Source organism: Dromiciops gliroides, chromosome 2 (genome assembly GCF_019393635.1).
Source record: "Dromiciops gliroides isolate mDroGli1 chromosome 2, mDroGli1.pri, whole genome shotgun sequence".
Classification (NCBI taxonomy): domain Eukaryota; kingdom Metazoa; phylum Chordata; class Mammalia; order Microbiotheria; family Microbiotheriidae; genus Dromiciops; species Dromiciops gliroides.
The window spans coordinates 108430086-108453529 of NC_057862.1; the positions used below are offsets into that span (position 1 = coordinate 108430086).

The following is a 23444-nucleotide window of genomic DNA, read 5'->3' on the forward strand; positions in this document are numbered from 1 at the left end:
CTATATAAATGTTAGCTATCATTATTATTACTATTACATTCAGATAAAATATAATAATCTATCATGCATTTTGAAGTTGCATCAAAATCTTAATGGTAAAAGTAAAGATTATGATTTCTTTTCATCATCAAAAACAGATTCATTTCATTTTTATGTACATGGTGCTATTTTTGGTGACTCTGCATGCTAACCTTTCCCTCTTTCAATCAAGTTATATAAGATTCTCCTACAGATGAAGAAATTGTTAAAAGTAATAATCATAAAAGCAAGTCTAAAATATTTTGTGATTTTATATCAAGGAAAGTTGCATTGAATGTACCTGTGACTAATTTCTATAATTACCTCATCCAAATACCATTATTTTTAAATGAAAAGGAATATGATCTAATGATTACAGGTTCTAGGGGGTCTTAAAATTCATTATTAGTACTACAAATAGATTTACCATGTGAGCCATGTCATGTTTTATATATAAATATATACACATATATGTATACATATATGTGTATATATACAGAGCACACATGTCTGCATAGATATACATATGTATACACACATATGCATATGGAGAATACTATTCTTTTCAGGAATTCTCTAGGACCTTCCAGTATTCACAGGTTTATGAGATTCTCAGCTGAAAGGGACCTTAAATATTATCTAGTATAATCATATCTCAAAAGATTCTTTTTTTCCTTTAATTAACTGATGAGGTTGATTTTCTCTTCCTTGTGGGGGAAGAATTGGAAAAATACAAGGATATGCCAAGAAGATGAGTAGCATCAGTCCTCCTACTCCATTCATAGCGCTGTGCAAATATCCCAAGTTGACTCACCAATAAAGTAGGCAACATTGTACTTGCTCTATCCACTGTGCCACCTAGCTGCCCCCACGAAAGACATTTTTAATACCACAATAGAATTAGCCATAGCACCTTTGGCAATCTGTATGAAGTTGTTTCAAAGACTGCAAGTCAACATCTGTTCAAAGATACAATAAAATTCAGCATATAAAGACAAGAAAATTAAATACAATGAATAAGAACAGCAAATAAAACCATTAGTTTACTGGCTAAACTCAGTGCTAATGTTTCTCCAAAGACATGCCATAGTGCTGAGAGGTTAGCATAAAATTTTGGCTATTGGATTGTGGGGACCAATTTTTAATTGGGGCGTGCTAGCTAAGAGGCTCGCTGCAATATTGGGGCAAGGAAGGAGACCGGCAGCCTCCCTCAAAACAGAACAAGATTTATTTGAACAAGAATGAACTTAAAAAAGAAAAAACACAAACAGGATCAGTAGGATCAAGGGAAAGGAAATAAAATGGGGAAAGGGAAATTATAATACCTGAAAAAATACCACCGCCCAGGAATCAGCTGAAAATAAGCAGCAGAACGCCTGTCGCTTTCCAGCTGCCACCTAGAATGTCCAATTCTCCTCCCCCAAACCTAGAAACACCCCACACAGCCCCAGCCAATGGGATGGCCGTTCTGACAGTCACATGACTGCCCTCACTAGGCTTCCAATCATTATAATTTTGCCAGGCCCCTGTAGGTGTGGGCGAGTGGTGATGACGTGAGGTGCCAGAGCCCTGGCAACGGCCACAACCAGTGGTGGAGCACCGTATGGTTTGGGGAGCCCCAGGCCAGTGCGTGCCATAAAAACCTCAAATAACAATTCTTTACACATTCTATTAGGGGAATTAAGTATGTGGATGTCTAGATGGATGGATGGAGAAGTAGGTAGGTAGATGATAAATGATAGATATCTTAGCAGATACAATTTTTTTTGGGGGGGGGGTCAGGCAATGAGGGTTAAGTGACTTGCCCAGTCACATAGCTAGTAAGTGTCAAGTGTCTGAGGTCACATTTGACCTCAGGTCCTCCTGAATTTAGGGCTGGTGCTTTATCCACTGTGCTACCTAGCTGCTCCAGCATATACAATTTTATACAAGGGAATATGGGTACGTAAAAAGTTTGATGTAGATGATGGCTCTTAGCTGAATCATGAGCTAAGGAAGAAGAGGAGAGGAGGGGAGAGCATTGCAGGAAAGGGAGACAGTCAGTTTAAAGATAGAGATATGGAAAAAGGAGCATAACATATAAGGACAGTAAGGAAATCAGTTTGTCTTTACTATAGTGTGTAAAGTTAACTAATGTGTATTAAGGATGAGAAGGTAAAATGGGGCTGATTTGAAAAAGGAGTTTCAATTTGATCCACTGTTTGAGCAACAGGAAGCCACTGAAGATTCTTTTAATAGGGAAGTGACATGGAAAATCACTCTGGCAGCATTTTAAAGGATGTATTAGAAAGCAGAGAAAAGACATGAGGAAACCAAGTTGGAGGTTATTATAGTCTCTGGGAGAGGCTATGAAGGCCTTGAAATGGTATCTATGTGAATAGAGAGAAGGGATAAATGGAAAAGTTCTTATAAAGATAAAAACAAGATTTGGATCTGATTGGTTTTATGAGATGAAGGTGAAGGGAAGAAGATAGTCCTAAGTTTGCAAAACTGCATGACTGGAAGAATGAGAGTGTCCTCAACAAAAAGAAAGTTCAGAAAAAGGGTAAATTTGGGAAGAAACAAATTCTGTTTTGGACATAGTGAGTCGAGATGACTAGAGACTGTTCCAGTTCAAAATGTTTAATAATCAGTTTTTGAGGCAGGACTGGCGCACAGGAGTAAAACTAGAGTTGGATATATAGATCTTAGTGTCCTCTGCATAGAGATAATAATTAAATCCAGGGGATCAGTGACCAAATAATAGTATATGATAATAATAATATATAATCATAATAATATGAGGTAACCAAATAAGAGTATAGTGAGAGAAAAGGACCTGTAACAGAGCATTGGAGTGTATCTAAAATTAGGAAACAGAGATGATGACTTGGCATAGAAAATCAAGAAGGAATAGTCATACAGGTGAGAGAACAAAAAGAAAAGTATCATGAAAAACCCTATAAAAGAAAGAATATTCAGGAGGGAAGATTGTCCAAAGTATCATATACTGTATAGAGATCAAAAAAGACGAGGATAAGGTCATTAGGTTTAACAATATAATCATTTACAACTTTGGAAAAAGAAATGTCAGTTGAGTGAGATCAGAAGGCAGATTGTAAAGGCTTGAGAAATGAGAGAGAGGAGAGGAAGTTGAGATCATAGTTGAGTATACATAGCTTTTTCAAGAAGTTTGGCTGAAAAGGGGAGGAGAGAATGATAAATTGAGGGGATCTCTTAAGTTCTAGTGAGGATTTTTTTTGAAAGTGGGAGAGACTTGGGCATTTTAATAGGCAACAGAGAAGGAACCAATAGATAAGGAAGAGCCTGAAGTGTGGGAGAAGTGGAGATTGAGAATACTGTGAGGACAGTCTGCCAATTTTCTCTGGGAGAAGGGATCAAGAGTACATACAGAGGGGGCAGCTAGGTGGCGCAGTGGATAGAGCACCAGCCCTGGATTCAGGAAGACCTGAGTTCAAATCCGACCTCAGATATTTGACACTTACTAGCTCTGTGACCCTGGGCAAGTCACTTAACCTCAATTGCCTCACCCCCCCCAAAAAAAAAAGAGTACTTACAGAATACTTGATGAGGTAAAAGATTAATTCTTCAACAGAGATTGAAGAAGATAATGGAGGTGAGGGATGCAGATAAGGGGAAAAGAAGGAAATAATGGTGATTGGCCTCAGTTTTCTCAGTAAGGTATAATCTACTCCACTAAAGCTTTTTTTTCAGAATGAACTGTTACAGAGCAGGGCTTCCCATTCTTCCCTGACTATGACCCCATTTTAAGAATCAATACATTGATGTGTGTACTCAAAAAAGAGGGGGTCCTTTTTCCAAACTACTATGCAGCTAGATTCCTGGGTACTAATCCAGGTAAAGGATGGGGCATAAGCATTTTATTAAGTGACTGCTTGCTAAGTGTTTTACAAATGTTATTTGTAAATGTTATTTTTGTAAGAAGTCAAAGTAGTCTCTGGACCAGCTATGCTATTGCAAAGAAAGCTTCAATGGGAGCAAAGGAGTCTTCTTTGCAATAGCTTTGCTGACCTAGAGACTCTATCTGTTCTATAGAGAATTAAGCCCAGAAAGGTAATATTCTTGAGGTTCTCTGGAAAAAGGAACTACACAAAATATCTTGTTAAAAGTACTACTTAGAGGGGCAGCTAGGTGGTGCAGTGGATAAAGCACTGGCCCTGGATTCAGGAGGACCTGAGTTCAGATCCTGCTTCTGACACTTAACACTTGCTAGCTATGTGACCCTGGGCAGGTCACTTGACCCCCATTGCCCCGCAAAAAAAAAAAAGTACTACTTACTATTAATACTTTTAAACATGTGATAATATGATCTTAACTTGTCTTGGAAATGTTTGTGTATATTGATAATGCCAGGCCGCTGAAGCAAAAGCAAGCAGAGGTTGCGAGCCCTTTTGGAGAACGACAAGGGTCTGCCCAACTTCAAAAGGAGAACTTTGCCCAACTAATGAATGCCATGGAAGAGCTAGATAATCCAGTTAACATGCCAGAAGGCTTAGAACCTCTAGTCTGGACACATTTATGTACTCTAAGAAGAACAAAAATGGAAAGCGAACAAAAAGTAATATTTTATTTTTGTCTATTAATATCAAATATAGAGGGTATAGAATAATTACATATGATGTGTAAAAAGTTATTAACTATAACTAATCTGAAAAATTATGTAGCTGTACTTATATGAAAAATTATAATTATATGAAAAATTATAACTTGAGAAAAACTATAAGTTTAGAAAAATTATAATTGGGCCGTAAATCCCATCTGGGTCACCATTCAAATGTAAAAATATTTTTACTGACTTACTGGGTCCTAATCTGACTGGGGGGGCCTAATCTGGGGACTTTTGACTGACTGGCTATCTGACTGCTATTAACTTAGTATAGGTCATTTAAAAATTCCTCCACATTGCTCCACTCCCAAATTGATAAGAAAAGGGTTAAGAAGCCTCTTAATTAAATAATCAAAGCAGAATTTATTTATAAAAAGAAATGTAAGAGATAAGGGTTAAGAAATGCAAATTATCTGACCTGTCTGCTTTTAATATAATAAGGGCTGTTGCAGCCTTTTGCCTATGGGTATGCTCCAGCTTTCTCCAACTTTCACTCTTTTTCTCCTTTACTCCAGCTCCCCTGCTTCGCTTTCACTTCTCATCTCCTTTCTTCTAACTCCAAACCCCTTTCACTTTGTCAACCAACCCTTACTGTCTAACTTTCCTCTCTGTACTGCCGTGCTGAACCCCTGTGTATCTCTCTCTCAGACCTCATTGTGTTCTCTTAGTCCTCTGGCGTACACCTGCATTCCCCCAGCATAGCTTTTTCTCTGTCTCCTCTGTGCTGACCACCCCTTTCTCACTTTTTCCAACCTCTTTGTACCATTCCTCCTTGTCTCTTGTCAGCCCCCTTTTTATTAACCTTCTCTCCCAGGTGAAACTTGAGGCTGGCCACCCCCAGGGCTGGCCAAGCCCCATGCTTTGTGAGCCCGCAGCTGGGGCTGGGCAAAGCAAACCCCAGTGTCCCTGAGGGTTTTCGTGCGCCTTTCTGCTGTGCAAATGGGGCCATGCCATGCCACACCCATGGCTCGGGGCTTTTGTCCACTCAGCTTAGCCCAGCTCAGAGGCCCCCGGCAGCTGAAGTGGAGGGGAAGGGGCCCTAGCCCCTCTTACACAGAAAAAAACCCTGAGGGCCTAAGGTTTTTTAATCTCAGCCCAAAGGCAGGGTCCCCGAATCACAATAAATTTCCACAGATGTCAGATACATCTTATGTGTTGGTTGGTTGGGCTTAAATACTTTTTTCCCTTTTTAATGTTTATCATAAGGGGAGAGATCAATGGGTGGGCTGAGAAGATATAGATATATAGAGAGATATGTAGATATATAATGAATAATAGAAAAACAAAAAGCATTAATTGAAAAATTTAGAAATCATATATGGAGTTGAATAAGCTTAGAAGAATTTTTTAGGATAAACACACTCTTCTCCCTAATAATATAATAAATGTTGATAATATCAGAGTATTATATTGTATATTGAGTCTTAAAACCTGTGCTGGGAGAGATAACCAACACACTGGATATTAAAGTCAGGATCTGAAAAGATCTTGACAGTCTAGAATGCTGGGCAAAATCTAATAAAATAAAATTTAATCAGCATAAATGTGAAGTCTTGGATTTAGGAAAAAAAATCAGCTTCACAGGTACCAGATGGAAGAAGAGATGTCAGCAATCCTTCCAATATAGATCTATGTGTTTTGGTGAACAGCAAGCTAAACATGAGTATAATAAGCAGCACCCCCCCTCCAAAAAAAAACTTGAGAAAAGCATAATTTTCAGGAATAAGAAGATCAAAATACTACTCTAACTGCCTAGACCACATCAGGAGTACTGTGCTCAGATCCAGGGATCATATTTGATAAGTGGAAAGCATCCTCCTGAGGACAATTAACTTCTTAGATCAAGAAGGCAGAAGTGGGGGGGGGGAGGCTAGAAATTCTCAAGAAGCAAATTTAAGCTTCTTGTAATGTCATGGATTAAGATCCTTTACACTGCCCACTGACATTATGGAGTTACTGATCTTTGATAAATTGGATTCTTCTTGTGAAAATTATTTTTTTAACTAATCAAAGTAGGTTTTCTCATTTTTCTTCTTATGATCTGTGATGTTTAAAATCTATATTGTGTGATCGCCTTAAATTAGAAGCTTCAGCACCAGTCTTTGGGCATTAAACATTTATTAAAGCATACAGGTATTAACATGGAGTTCAGAAAGTTAAGAAAAGGTCTATCTAGCCTAGAGTTCCAGCCTGGTTGGGTTCTTCCTCAAGTCCTCCTCCAGGAGCCTGCTTTAATCAGGAACTCTCCAGCAAGCTGATTGTGGAAGCATTTTATAGGTCTGGAACAGAGGTGGTCCTTACACACTGCTTCAAGCTGATTGGTTGGCGTCATCCAAATCCATTGGTTTTGAAGGTGTTCTCAAGTTGAGTTCACAGTCTAGCTTCTGAGAACAATACCTTCTTAAGGGATAGCCAGGTATGATTACAATCCAATTAACTTGAAGTAGGCTAATCAGCAGTCAATCACTCTCACTTGATTCAATCAGTCTAGATTAATCTCCAGGTGGGTCTTTGAGTATCTTTGAAATCCCATTATTTCATCACAGATCTAAGAAGTTCTGCTTTGGTTTGTTCAGGTAAAGCAAAAAGCCCTTGTTATGCTGGAAATACAGACCTTCCTCCGGAAGAGAACTGAAGATGATGAGAAGATCCAAATGGACATTGAAAAAGTTTTACAGGAAATCCTCATGTAATATAACTATTTGTTCCTTAATTCATATTCATTTAGGCCTATTTGAAATCTAATCCAAGGTTTTTAAGCCAGGGGAAAGTCTCTAATATAAAGGGGACTGACACCAACTTACAATGGGTTTATCCTAAATCATTATGGGAATAAGTTTTAAAACTCTAAAACCTGAGACCCTATTGTAAAGAAAAAAATCACATATGCCAGGTTAAGAGTTCTTCGTTTGTTTCTCTTCTGGGTTTTTTTGGTTGGTTGGTTGGTTTTGGGGCTGGTTTTTTCATTTTTGTTTTTGTTTTTTATAAATAGAGATGATTGGGAAGTTTTCATAATGCCCACCTCTATTCTTTTTTTTTTTTTTTTTGGTGGGGTAATGAGGGTTGTGACTTGCTCAGGGTCATACAGCTAGTAAGTGTCAAGTGTCTGAGGCCAGATTTGAACTCAGGTCCTCCTGAATTCAGGGCAAGTGCTATATCTACTGTGCCACCTTGCTGCTCCCTCTGTTCTTTATAGAAGGAAATAAAATGTCTCTGCCTGGATTTTTTGGCTAATTTAACACTAGGTAATAAAAATAACAATCAATCTGTAATAAAGGGGAAGTTAGGTGGTGCAGTGGATAAAGCATTGGCCCTGTATTCAAGAGGACCTGACTTCAAATCTGGCCTCAGATACTTGAAACTTACTAGCTGTATGACCCTGGGCAAATCATTTAACCCCAGTTGCCTCACCAAAAAAAAATCTGTAATAAGAATCTATTATATATGCTTGGCACTGTGGTAATGTTAGAAAAAAACAAAAACAAAAATTAAATAGTATCTGCACGTGAGGAATTTACATTCTATTGGGAGAGACAAGATGTACATAAAGAAGTTATATACAAAAGAAATAGATGATAATTTTGTGTGATCAGAAAAGGCCTTATATGGAAAGTTGGGTTTTGAGCTGAACTTTAAACTAGAATTTCTAAGAGGTCAAGGTGAGAGAGTGTATACTAGTTATTAGGGACAGCCTGTTCAAAGGCTTGGAGACAAAAGATAAAATATGTCATGTGTAATATACAGCAAGAAGGCCAGTTTGGCTGGACAACAGAGTACATGAAGGAAGCAATATAAAATAAGGCTGAAAAGGCAGCCAGGTTATAAAGGGCTTTAATTCCAATAAGAGAAATCAGTACATGATGCTAGAAGTAATAGCCCATGGAATTTACTGAGCAGGGGAGTGACACATAGAGAGTGCTAACCCCTTTAAGCCCCTTGCAATCCGACTTCCAATTTCATCATTCAGTTGAACATGCTCTCTCCAAAGTAACTGATGTCCTCTTAATTACCTAACCCAATGATCTTTTTTTCAGTCCTCATTCCTCTTCATATCTCTGCAGCACTTAACAGTGGTGATCATCCTTTTCTCTTGGGTACCAACTCCTATCTGGGTTTTGTGACAATTTTCTCCTAATTCTACAGGAATTACTTCTTCAAGAATATTACTTTGGCAACTGTATGTAGGATGCAGATAGAAGAGATCTGTGGCAGGAAAATTAACTAGGAAGGTATTATAAAAGACCAGAAGAATGGTAGTCCAGGTCTTGATCTGAGGTAGGGAGAAAGAGATGGATGTTTTTGTAAATATGCATTTATCTCTTAAGAAGAACTAACCTAGAAAACATAATCTAACTCATCAGATAACTACAAATCAAGGCCAAAAAAAGACTGGACACAATATTTCTAGATATAATAAATGAAAACTGACCAGACATATTAGTAATAGAGTGCATAATGAAAGTAGAAAGAATCTATGGTCACTTTCTTTAAAAAAAAAAAAAAACGAAAATGAAAACTACCAGGAATATCATAGCCAAAATTCAGAGTTTTCAGGTTAAAAAATTTTAAAATACTTTAAATAGCTAGAAAGAAAGAGTTAAAGTAGCAAAGAACCAGTTAGGATAACAGAAGACTTGGGAACTAGTATTAAAAAGGAGATAAGATCTTGAAATACATATTACAAAATGCAGAAAATAGAGGCTTATAACTGAAAATAACTCACCTGGAAAAAACTCTATAATTCTCAAGGGAAAAATGGATAATTAATCAAACAGAATATTTTCCAAGCATTCTTGATGAAATGAGCAGAACTGAGTAGAAACTCTGAAATTCAAACATAGGAGTCAAGTTAAACTAAGAAAGATGTAAACAACTGGAAAAAAAACCTGTATAATGAGGAAGTATTTACATTCTAGTGGGGAAAAAGAAACAAGTCCCTTCAGAGTCCTAATACTTCAAAGGAATTAAATAAGACAAAGAGAGGGCTGAGGGTAGTGTTTTTATTATCTTAAGTAAAGCAAAAAAAGGGGTAGAAAACTAATACATTTGGGAACAAAGTAGGAGAAAGAGAATAAAAATGATCCTTCCACAGGTCCACCTATGGAAACCTTGTTACAACTTTTACTTCTTCTAGATAGTTAAGTTGGGCCATCTTCACAGCACTCCACCATGGACATGAGGCCAAACCGGCTGGACTAATCCAAGGATCTTACTCAATCATCAAGTTGGTAGACTAGCATTGTGTACAAGGACAAGGACTTAATCAATGGAAGCTTATGACTCACACTTACTGGGAATTCTTCATTTCATGGGGAATGATTGCAATATCCAATCCCCATCATGAACAGGCATCCAATGCATTATCCATGCCTGCCTGCATGGGGCAGACACAATGCAGAGACAGTAAATGTAGTGCATATATAGCCCTGGATAGCTAAGGGTATCACAGACCCATTATTGCTCAATCTAGGGTGGTTGAATGCCACTTGTCCCTCTTGAAAGTGTAGGGTGTGTTCAGTGAAGACTAGTATCTCTGGTGTGAGGGCCCCCAAGTCCTTTTCAGGGCTGCTTTCTACCTTAGTGTCCACCTGATTCACCCAACTCTCACCTGTGGCTCTAAGAAACTATAGCATGTGCAGTGACCACACCCCAGTTAACCATTTCAGAAGATGGGCTAACCCAGGTTGATGGTAAAACCAAGGGGTCTCAAACCCTTCAGTGAGTCAGAGGGGTGTATACCCCGCAGTGGAATTGGTGGACAAGAACAATTTGTTTCAACAGTCATGAAGGTAGCTGAAGCAGGTGCGATGGAGCGCTTGGAGCTTGGTTAGACATCTTGGTTGCCAAGATCATCCACTTCATCCCAAGCCATTGTCAGTCTTCTTGACTTTGTCTTGCCACTGAACTCATTACTCTGGAAGAATGTGACAGGCAGCTTCATGCAACTCTGCCTCCCTTAAATCCAATTATGCACAAATCAAAAGACATCCCCCATACCATTTTACCATTTTTACCTATCTCAAAGTCCTGTGGCGACAGGCAAGTGACAGAGTAGCAAGTGTGGATACACTGGGAGGTGTGGTCACAACCCTGAACACATGTGGCTCAAGGCCATAAGGTCATCTTCTCACTGTACTAAAGGAGCTTTGGGATTCAGCAGCCCCCGGGTGTCTGAGCAGCCTTGTTGAGAGACCTCACTACTCACTCCTAGCATAAGGAAGGGGCTGGAAAAGGTGCCCTAAAAATGTTTGGCTTTACCCAAGCCTGGCCTGCTTGCTAAAGCAGGTAGGCATCCCACCCTGAGGTCAAAACACACAAAAAATTTACAAAAACTTTTTGCAAAGATGGTTCCACTCACCATATATAAGTGGAATGTGTACATGCTTATGGACAACACAAAATCCAGTAGATCTGAAAGAACTCTTGTTGTAAGAGAACTCAGGAGGTATCACATTTCAAATAGCAGCCCTGAGTGAAATACAGCTGGCAAATGAAGGCCAGCTTATGGAAGTCAGAGCTGGAAACACATTTTTCTGGAGTGGTTGCAGTGAAAAGGAGGAAAGGAGAGCACTGTGAAGCTGGCATAATAAGTTTTGCAGTCAAAACAAATCTAGTGAACAAGCTTGTATGCCTACCACAAGGAGTGAACAGGCTCATGACAATGCAATTGCCTCTGGCAGGAAAGCACCATGTCATCATCAGTGCATATCCTCTCACCATGATCAACCCTGAGGATGTCAAAGAAAAATTTTATGAAGATCTGGAGACCCTCATCATCAATTTGCCAAAAGAACCTGGGCTTATAATGCTAGGTAGCTTCAATGCTGACCAGACCAGGCAGGGAGTACTTGGGAGGAATGCAGTCAGAAACAGAAACAGCAAAGGTCACTTACTGCCAAGACTTGTACATCTCATGGCCTTCTTATCACCAACACTATCTTCCATTTACCTAATGCAATAAAACTTCATGGATGCACCCTCACAGCAAACACTGGCTTTTAATAGACTGTGTCATTATAAGGAGAAGAGATAGATAGGATGTGAGAGTGAAGAAGGCAATGTGTGATGCAGAGTGCTGAACTGATCATAGACTTATCCTCTTCAAGATGAACATTCACATTCAACAGAAGTAGCAGCCCCAAGGCAAGATGACTACCAAAAGACTTAATATCAACAGATTAGTGTCTTTCTCTCTCAGTGGGTGAAAAGTTTGTTGGCAACTTGGAGGGAAATCTAAGCCAACATACAGATGGCAAGAGTGGAGCAGAAAAGGAGTGGGCAGCTTTCAGAGATGTGATGTATTTGCATTTATTCATCTGGGCCAGAACACTCACAAACATCAAGATGGGTTTGATGAAAATTATAGGGAAATTCAGAAGCTGCTAAATGAAAAACAAGAACTCCACAGGATTTACCAGCAAGATAGTTAATTTCTAAGAAGGCAGTGTTTAACTCCATCAAAAGTAAAGTGAAAGTAAATATTAGAGAGATGAAGAATTCTTGGCTTGGAAGACAGACAAAATTCAGTTTTACACTGATGATAATAATCAAAAGCATTTTTGATGCCCTGAAGGCTATTTATGGTCCAAAGACCTATGGTATAGTTCAACTACTCAGTGCTGATGGAGCTCCAGTGATCAGTGATAAGGACATGATCCTAAAGAGTTCTCAAAAGACCATCAATCAATTCTGAAGCCACTGACTATATCTGTATACCCAGGTTGAAGTCAATCCCTCCCTAGCTGAATTTCCAACTGAAGAAGAGGTTCTGAATGCCATTCAGCTCCTCTCACTTGGCAAAGTACCTGGTGTTGATTCTATTCCAGATAAGGTTTACAAGGCAGGGGGTCGTCTACTGATCATACAAAAGCTGATTGAAATTTTCTGGGTTATATGGCAAGAGGAGGTTATCCCTCAGGAGCTCAAGCATGCCTCCATTGTCCATCTCTATAAAGGTAAAGGAAATAGATGGTCCTGTGACAATCATGGCTGGGGGGAGGGGGGTGTGTGTCTCTATTTGAGTCATTGGTGGTGAGATTCTTGCAAGAGTTGTCCTTAAGAATCTGATCCCGGGGAAGCTAGGTGGCACAGTGGATACAGCACCGGCCCTGGATTCAGGAGGACCTGAGTTCAAGTCCGGCCTCAGACACTTGACACTTACTAGCTGTGTGACCCTGGGCAAGTCATGTAACCCCCATTGCTCTGCAAAAAAAAAAAAAAAAAGAATCTGATCCTTCACCTAGAAGATGGCTATCTACCCAAGAGCCAGTGTGGCTTCAAAAAGGGCTGAGGAACGGTTGATATGTCATTTGCTGCCTGACAACTTCAGAAGAAATGCCTGGAGCAGAAGAGAGGTCTGTATATAACATTCCTCAATCTGATTAAGGCCTTTGATATTATCAGTCTTGAGGGTTTGTGGAAAATTATGGCAAAATTTGAGTGCCCAGAGAATTTCATCAGTATTTTACATCACTTTCATGACAGCATGCTTGCATAGGTTCTAGATAATGGACAATGCTCTCATACTTTCCAAGTCACCAATGAAGTGAAGCAAGGCCATATGCTTGCTCCCATGCTTTTCAGTATGATGTTTTTAGCAGTGTTGTCAGCTGCCTCCAAAGAAGACAAAATCAGCCACAAGGTCAGCTACCATACTGACAGGAAATTATTTAACTTGAAAAAGCTATATAAGCCAAGGCTAAAGTGGAGGGAGAGTTGGTGCATGATTTTTTGTTCCCAGATGATTATGCACTCAATGCAGTCTCTGAGGCTGAGATGCAAAAAAAGTGTGGACTTATTCTCTGCTACTTGTGCTAATTTTGACCTAATAAACACCAAGAAAACACATTATCCATACATGGAACCATCAGTTACAGCAAATAGAGAAATACTGAATCCTGTGGATAAATTCGCTTACTTTGGCAGTATACTTTCCATGAATGTACACATAGATGATGACGTTGACATGGGCACTGCAAAAGCTAGCTCACTAGCTTCAAAGAAAAGTGTGGGAGAGAAGAGGTATTAGGCTCCCTACCAAACTGGAGGTCTACAGAGGTATTGTGCTAACCTCAATTGTTGTATGCCTGTGAAACCTAGACAGTCAACCAATGCCATGCCAGGAAACAATTGTTTTCATTTATTTGAATTGTCTTAGGAAGATTCTGAAGATCATCTGGCAAGATAAAGTACCAGACACTGAGGTCCTTTCTCAGTGACTCACTCCTCATTAAACTGCAAAGCATTCAAACTCTACTGCAGAAAGTACAATTCTGATGAGTTGTTAGAATGCCAAATGTATTGGCATTCTATTGTATTGGTAAAAGACTATTTTATGGATAACTTGCAGAAAGCAAGCATCCAAATGGAGGTCTAAAGAAGCAATACAAGATTACCCTCAAGGTCTCTCTGAAGAACTTTAAAATTGTGTAACATGGTAGACACTGTCAAAGGACCACCCAGGATGGTGTGCCCACATCAAAGAAGATGCTGTGCTCTATGAGCAAAACAGAATAGCAGTAGCTCAAAAGAAACATGATATGCTCAAATTTGAGCATGCGGACTATTTGTGCCCAACCTGTGATAGAGCCTTCTGAGCTCATAATGGTCTGATCAACCACTGTTGGATACACTATACTTTGACTCCAACATAGTGATATCATTTTGATCTTCTTTGAGAATGATGGACAACAATCAACCAAGGAGAAATAGAGTAAAACATACTAGTTCACATGAATGGAGTACATGAGACAAAAATTATATAAACTGAGAGGAAGGAGCAAAAGTAGGCATCACATGAATTGAAAATACAGTTTAGTATAGAAAAATATGAAATCCAACAAGGAAATTGTCTGCAAATGAAAGACGGGAAGAGGGAATTGAGAAAGAGATAAAATAAAGGAAGGATTAATCATAAGCAAAACAAATTTAACTAAAGAGAGTAAACCATGAAGGAGGAATTAAAAAGAAAGAATAAAAACCTATGACTAAGGTCTGGGCAAGAACAAAAGTAGTGGAGCAGAAGCAGATCCATTACTAGTGTTGAGCACATTCTTCCCCGCTTACCACCTTCTTTGTAAAGAGGGATGGTGGCAGGGGAGGGGTGGAGGAAAAAGTGTAAGAGAATAAAATGGAGGAAAATATACAATTAATAGTCATAACCATGAATGTGAATGGGACCAACTCAATTATAAAAGGAATAAAATAATGGAAAGGATTAGAAAACAGAATCCAACAATATGCTGCATACAAGAAATACATGAAATAGAAATAAGGGGCTGGAGCAAAATCTATTATGCTTCAGATAATCTAAAAAAAAGGCAAAATAGGAATGATCATAATTTCTTCCAACACAATGGTAGAAATAGAAATTATTACAGAAGATAAACAGGAAAACTATATTATGCTTATAAGCACCACAGACAATAAATTAATACCAGTACTCAATATAAAAGTACTGAATGATATAGCATCTAAATCCTTAAAGGAAAAGTCATCGATTTAAAGGGAGAAAGAAAATAAAGACTATTATAGGTAGAGACCTCAGCATACCTTATTTCAAACTTGGGCAAATTTAATAAAAAGATAAACCAGGAAGAAGGACCTGAATAGAAATTTTTTAAAAGTTGTATATAGTAGAGCATTGGTAATTACTGAATTGGAATGTATCTTAGCTGTGCAATGAAGCTTTAGAAAAAGTGACCAATTATTAGAGCCTGAAAACATCACAAACAAATGTAGAAAAGCATATACATTAAACACATCCTTTACTGAACCCAACACAATAGCTGTTTGTCTTTTGTTCTCAAAAAGGACCAATGAAATCATAAGGGTGATGTCTTAACTTTCATGTGAATTGGATTTAAGTGAAGCAGAGCTGTACAAAGTCATTAGCCTTATTCCTCCAGAGTATTTGGAATCCAGTGGCATGACAAAAGTCAAGATTATGGTGATGGTCCACTATATTCAGTAAAAAGCCTTTTAAGAAAGGAATGAAAATTAAATAATTTAATCCAAAAGAATTGGTAGTTCAAAGTAAAAATCATAGAAACAATACCTAATTTTGTCAAATTAAATAACAATAAGAAAACAAATAGCCAAAGCAGTCCTAGAAAGAAAATGTATATTAATACTTTCATCAATGAAAAAGAAAAAAGAACAGATCAATGAATTAGGTATGCAACTAAAACAACTAGAAAAGCAACACATCAAAAAAATCCAACCAAACACCATAGCAGAAATTTTAAAAATCAAAGATAAACAAAACTGAAAAAAACAACCCATCATTTAGTTTATAAATAAAACTAAGGGCTGGGGGTTTTTTAGGGGGAAACTAATAAAATATACAGTTAATCTGATTTTTCTTAAGGGAGTTTGACTTTGAAAGGGAGGAGAGATATAGGATGATATGTTGAGATGACAGGGTCTAATGAGGGATTTTTAAGGGTGGGATGACATTTTACATAGCACTTTAAAGTTTATAAAGAATGTTTCTTAAAACAGTTCTCTACAGTAAATAGGGCAATTATTATTATTCCCATTTTACAAATAATAACAATCCACATTTATAAAGTACTGTAATAAAGGAAAAGTTGGATGCTTAATGTAGTTAATTCAATGTAGACTTCCAATAGAATTAAAGTCCATCTAAGTGCTTTTTTAATGAAATGTTTTGAACCTGAATTATTAATGATTGCTTCAATTCTATTTCCTTTTTTTTTCTGTGTAGACAATTCTAATTGTCATACTAATGTGGAATCCCCAAATTAATCACTTGTGCTTCACTATAAGAAAAACAATTAAATTACCTAGATTTAGCAATTATCAGTAATATTACATACATTGTGGGGAAAAAAAGATAAACAAAGCAAAGCTTTAATTATGCTTTATGCCTTATAGCATTTTCTCTATTCTTTCTTCAGATTTATCTTATCTTCATATAAAAATACAGCTGGATCATTAGTGTTCTTTCAATCCTAGAGTAAAATTTTGCGAATCTATTTTTCTCTACATAATACTTTAACTAGCCCAAGTGTAACTGGAAGAAATATAGCTATTTCTATGTAAAGCTGATCACTGGGGAAATAGTTACCATAGATATCATTCAGTGTCTAGTTTTGTTAGTGAACTGACTTAGTATGACTTGCTTTCTAGATTTTTTAATATATTGAATTAGCAAAAACACAGAGTACAATAATAGCCTCTAATTGTTTTTCAATTTAGATTACAAGAAGAGAAAATGAATTATCAGCTGGATATGACAATTCAACTTCTGCTTACACAAGGGCAAGTGGAAATGGAAAATTTCCAGTTTCTCCTGGATTTCACAGACTCCATTCTCATTAACAGGGTTATAATCGAAGATATAAATAGTGTAATCCGGGTAATTATGAATTTTCAGAAATAAAAAACACTATAACTGCTATGCAAAATAAGTATAAAGTATATTTTCCTTGCTTAATACCCACCCATTTTTCCTACTTTTAAAAAATTTTATTGATATCTTGTTTATCATCTCTATTTTCATATTATTGCTTTCCCCTGACCTAGTGAGGCATCTTTTTGTAACAAAGAATAAGAAAAGAAAAAGGAAATAAGAGCAGTTTATTACATACACATCAACTAGAATGATGATTATGTAAATGGAGAGAAGGAAACACATATGAGAAATGTTGTAGAGATAGAAATTACAAGATTTTGCAACTAATTTGATATGTAATATAAATGACAGTGAAGAATTAAGAAGTAATAAGCAAGTATTCATTAAGTACTTCCTCTATACCAGGCACTGTGCTAGGAGTTAGAGAAAGAAGTAGAATGAAAAAATTCCCACTAACAATGAGCTTAAATTCTAATGGGGAGGGGCAGCTAGGTGGCGAAGTGGATAAAGCACTGTCCCTGGATTCAGGAGTACCTGAGTTCAAATCCAACCTCAGACACTTGACAATTACTAGCTGTGTGACCCTGGGCAAGTCCCTTAACCCCAATTGCCCAGCAAAAAAAAAAAAAAATTCTAATGGGAAAGATCATGTTTATATAAAAATATATACAACATAAATATAAAGTTAACAAATACAAAATCCACAAAGTACTTAAATACAAGATAGTTTAAAAGAGAGAACCAAGAATTGGGAACAATTAAGAAAGGTTGTCATCATGATCGCAAATTTTGGGGACTTGCCTTTAACAGTCACAGGGAAGCTAGAAGAGGAGCTGAGGGGGAAATTAAAAATTCTGTTTTAAGCATGTCAAATTTGAGATGCCCTGAGGACATCCATCTTCTCCCAATGTTCTAATGTAAAACTGAAATCAGTGTATTCAAATCTATGCTAATCCTGATTAGAGAAACTAAGATACTGTGAGTAATGTGAACTCTCAGAGAAAATTTTCAGCATTTCATATTTTGTATTCCAAACCCAACAGGGATCTGCTCTATCATTGAGAGCAACAGTATTAAGTATACTGCAATACTATTTCTGAGAGCATCTGTTTTTGTAATGCATATTACATTGTATTATTGTTTGTCTTTTTCACCAAAAGAGTTAAATTTTTTAAGTTCTACAACATATTAACAATAGTAAAATCACTTCTATGGTCTGCAGAAATGTGTAAGCTAAATATTGAAATATGGTTTTGGTGGTTGTTTTTACAAGGCTCAAGGTCAAAAGAAAGTTACCAGCATGGTAGAAAGTAAAGATTTCCACAAAGGAATATTTCAGATTGAATGGGAACATAAGAAAATGGAGATGGAAATGGAAGATTTAAACCAGAAGGCGTGGGATATTCAGATGCTGTTTTTTTCAAGAGATCGTCAAAGGGTAACTACTCTTTTGCACATATGGTATTTTTCACCATCCATGTGGAGCCAGTAGCATTTTACAAAACATCTTCTGATTATATAATTTCATTCTACAAATCCCTGGACTATGAGATACAGATGATAAAATGAATGGTTAAGTGTAAACCATCATCACTATAAACACATATTAACATCAAAAATAGTGAGAAATATGTCCTGGAAAATTATCCTTGAATACAAATTACAATGACACGTTCAATAAGCATTAAGTACATACTATGTGCCAGACACTGAGCTAGGTAAGCCCTAGAGATATAAAGAGGAAAGTCAAACAACCTCTGCCTTCAAAGAGCTCACATTTGATCACGAGAATCAGGATATAAATATATGAAGCTATACAAAATATATGCTAAATAAATACAAGTTGATGGTGGGGTAGGGCACTAAGAGCTAGGGAGATCAGAAAGGCCTCATATAGAAAGTGACATTTGAGCAGGATTTTGGAGGAATCTAAGAATTCTGAGAGGCTAAAGTGAGGAGGAAGTGCATTCTAGGCATGGCAGGACAAGCCAGTACAATGATTTAGAGGAAATGTAGCACTATTTATGAGGAACAAGAAGGAAGTTAGGTTCAATGTTCCAGAAGGAATGTAAAAAAGAGTAATGCATAAGGAGAGTAGAAAGTACATAGGTAGGTTGCGAAGGAATTTAAATGCCATAGGAATTTATAACTTATCCTAAAGGTAATAGGGAACCAGTGGAGTTTATTGAGAAATGACATGGTCAGACCTGAACTTTAGGAAAATTATTCTGGCAGCTCTATGGAAGATAGAAAATAGAAGTGGGAAAGACTTGAAACACATCGTGGATGATGAGCCAACAAAAAAAGAGTAGAAAATAAGCAGAAGGAAATCCAAGAGAAAACAGTGTCAACAAAATCTCAGAGAAGAGATCATATCTGGGAGGAAAGGGAAGTCAACACTACAAAAGGCTGTACAAAAGTTAAGAAGGATAAGGATTCCCAAAAAGTCATCAGATTTGTCAATTAAGAGTACACTAGTTGGGGGAAACTAGGTGACACAGTGGATAAAGCACCAGCCCTGGATTCAAGAGGATCTGAGTTCAAATCTGGCCTCAGATACTTGACAATTACTAGTTGTGTGGCCCTGGGCAAGTCACTTAACCCTCATTACCCCGCAAAAAAAACCCACTAGTAACTTTGGAAACAACAGTCTTGGTTAAGTGATAAAATCAGAAGCTATATTGCAAAAGGTTAAGAAGTAAAAGGAGAGGAAACGGAGGCACCCATAGATATCTTCTTCTAGTAGTTTGGAAAAGGAGAGGTAAAGGACAGTAGAGGGTAGTGGTTTCCAATATATTTTTTAAGCATGAGAAAGCCTTGGACATGCTTTCAGGTAGCAGAAAATAAACCAGTAGAAATGAGGAAAGGGAAGAGGATGATTGTAGGGTCAGTGTGAGGAAGAAGATAGGAAAGATGGGATCACAGAAATAAATATAGGCATTGTCCTTGGCAAAGAGAAGTGCCAGATCATCAGAGACTGAAATAAAGGAGGAGAGAATGAGAATAATATCAAGAGCTTATAAAATGCAAAGGAAAAAAAGATAAATGGCCTCTATTTTCTCAATAGATTATGAGTCAAGGTTCTCAACTGAGAGGGTATGGGGAAGGATACCAATAGAATACTGCAGAGGGAGCCAAGATGGTGGAGGAAAGGATGTAACTTTCAGAGCTCCCCACAGGATCTGTCCACATACCTCCAAATAATGCCATAAGACAATTCCTGGAGCAGCAGAACCCACAAAAAAAAAAGAGTGAGATCATTTTCCAGCCAAAGATGGCTTAAAAGGGTGGCAGGGAAGGTCTGCTATACCAGGGTGAGAGGAGAGCGCAGCCATGCCATGCAGATCCAGCCCCAGGCAGGCCACGCCTCTAAAAGCCTCAAAATCATCAACCTCAGTGGCTACTTCTGGAACTCAGATCACGGACTGGTGAGGGGGCCTAGCAGTTGTCCGGGGAAGATAGCAGGGTTCTGTGCTGGAGCTGAGGCAGAGCACTGTGATGTTGCCCATGTTCTGAACCAGAAAGCAGACTTGAGTGGCATTAACCCAGTAGGGGAGGGGCACAGGCATGCTTAGTTTGCAAACACAGAGAACCAGATTTCTGCTTCTGGATTAAAGAGCAAGCAGGCCCATAGTTACTTACAAATTACAGCACAGGCCAGGCGAGCTAAGAACATGCCTGTCCCTAAATCGTACTACCTGGGACTCCCTGAAGTTTGAGACAGTGTGTCCTAGAAGCAGTGCCCCCACTTTAAGGAGTTAAAAGCCAAAAAATAGACTAGAATAATGAGCGGGCAGAAAAAGATGCAGACCATCCAAAGTTTCTTTGGTGACAAGGTAGATCAATATACACCCTCGGAAGAAGATAACAAAGTCAAAGCTCCTACATCCAAAGCTTCCAAGAAAAATATGAATTGTCTCAGGCCATTGAAGCTCTCAAAAAGGACTCTGAAGATAAAGTAAGAGGTAGAGGGGAAAGTAAGAGAGAAATGAGAGTGATGCAGGAGGGTCAGAAAAAAAAAAGTCAACAGCTTGAAAAGCCAAATTAGCTAAATGGAAAAGGAAGTTCAAAAGCTCTCTGAAGAATACTGTGGAGGGAAGAAAAGGTATAGCCATTTTGGGAAGTTGGGTAGAGAATTAATTAAGGAAGAGTGAAAGGGTTTCCTTGATGCAATGAGACCAAGTTGAAATCAGATAAAACAAATCTGTATTGGACTTAGTTCAGTTCAGTGTCTGACTTTCTCTAGCTCTATTAAGCAGTGTATGATTGATCAGGAGTAAATAAGATGGTGGAAATAATACAGGGTTGGAGTTTGGCAAAGTGTGAGCAGCAACAGGATAGGGGAGATAAAAACTTGAGAACAGAGGATAGAGAAGGGTTAAACTGATTTACTAAAGGGTCTATACTGGGAAGAGGGTAAGTTGAAACCAGAGCAGGGATGATGGCTTGAGAAAGTACTGGCCTATGAAGGGATTAGAGATCACAATGAGGCCACGTTTGGAAGGAGAGTAAGGCATAGAAAAGACTGAATGATAAAAATGTATAATATACTAATTATATAAGTGACAAACTACTAAGTAGTCACATTAGTTGATTTAGTGGTGGCATATGTAAGTAAAATAAGTGAACACTTGTGATTAGTCAAAATAACAAAACAATGTGAGGCTTTCATGTATATTAATCTCATCTTTCTTCCCACTAGTTCCTAAATGAACCAAACTATGAAGTTTTGATCGGCTACCAGATTGCTATGATGGAGCAAAATATCGCCATTATAGATAAAGTAAGAATCAATCTTATTAATCATTATGCTATAGTTTCATCTTAGAGAATAGCCTATAACACTAAGGTTTTTAAGGAACTTTCCCAGGGTAACATGATATGTTTCAGAGCCAGGACTTGTACCCAACCAGATCTTGACTCTGAGTCCAGCTCTCTATCTACTATTCTACAGTATAACTCTCTAAGATTGTCAGTGGCAGGGGAAATGCCAACCTACATCAGTAACAGGAAATTCCATGAAATCACAGGTCCATAACTTCTATCCCATATCCATCTAATATCATAAGTTCTAAAATGTTTCAGGTAAGTTTCAGAGTAAAATTAGTGGTTTTAATTATGTGAAATTTTAATTCATGTCAGCAAATATTTTTAAACACTTTTTATGCATAAAGTTCTGTCTTAGGTGCTAGGGAAACAAGAATGGGGGCGGGGAACCCAAAGAATCCTTCAAGGAGCTTATACTCCACTAGGAATAAAGTGGGAGTAGGCATTAGAATATACACAAAGAACATAACAAAGTAATTTGAAGAGAGAGAGAGAGAGAGAGAGAGAGAGAGAGAAAGAGAGCCAACAGCTACAAGGAAGATTAAAGGCTTCAGAAGAAGAAAAAATTGAATGGAGCCTTGAATATAAGTGAGGATTCAGAGGAGATTTTTAAAAGGGAGTACATTATAAGCATAGAAGATAGCTTACAAAAATGCTTGGAAGAAAGAGATGGAATATAAATTTTGTCAAACAATCCAATTTGTCTAGAATACAGTGTGTGTGAAACGGAATGTGAGGTAGGGTTGAAAAGATGGTTTAGCGCCAGATTGTAGAGGTCCATAAATGCCACACTGAGGAGTTTGTATTTTGTCCTAGAAGCAATAAGGAAGTCCTGATGGTTTTTAAGTATGGGAATGACATCATTAGACCTGTGCCTAAGGGAGATTCTTTTGACAGCTCTTGTAAAGTGGGTAGATTGGAGAATACAGGACTAGAAACAGGACGACCCCCTCCAAGAGGAGATTAATCTGAATGACAGGGAGGATGGCAGTATGTTTGAACCCAAGGGAGTACATGGGAAGACCAAAAGAGGTAGAAAGAGAAGAGAAGAGGATCCTGACCAGAACCTTGGGGGACACCCACACTTAAGAGGTGGTAGATAAAATGTGGTAAGCAGCAGGGAAAAGCCATTTGATGAGAAAAGGTTGAAGATGAAAGAGTGGGGCAAATGAATGATGAAGCAGCAGAGGAAGAAGGAATCAAGGTCACAAAGAGAAGGGTTAACCTTGGCAAGAAGAGCTACATTTTTTTTTTTTTTAGAAAAAGAGGAGAGGAGGGATAAATAAGTAGAGGGATTTTGAGATAGGGGGCAGCTAGGTGGTACAGTGGTTAAAGCACTGGCCCTGGATTCAGGAGGACCTGAGTTCAAATCTGGCCTGACACTTGGCACTTACTAGCTGTGTGACCTTGGGCAAGTCACTTAACCCTCATTGCCCCACCAAAGACCAAAAACAAACAAACAAACAAAACCTACATTAGGGGCTTAAGGCAAGAGAAGGCTTAAAACAGAAAGTGAATGTGTGATAAACAAGCAGAAGAACAAAAGTGACAGCAGTGAGGGCCCAATTGAGAACACTATGAATTTTCAGGAAT

General features: G+C 38.0%; 1 protein-coding gene across 1 annotated transcript in view; it reads left to right on the top strand.

Moving 5' to 3' along the window:
* Positions 1–23444, top strand: part of LOC122743174 (cilia- and flagella-associated protein 43-like) — a 123637-nt gene that overhangs the window by 98718 nt on the left and 1475 nt on the right. Inside the window, 5 exon segments of the mRNA XM_043987939.1 lie at positions 4393–4597; positions 7222–7334; positions 16868–17027; positions 18298–18462; positions 21727–21807. Of these exon segments, the coding sequence (XP_043843874.1) occupies positions 4393–4597; positions 7222–7334; positions 16868–17027; positions 18298–18462; positions 21727–21807 (724 nt within the window).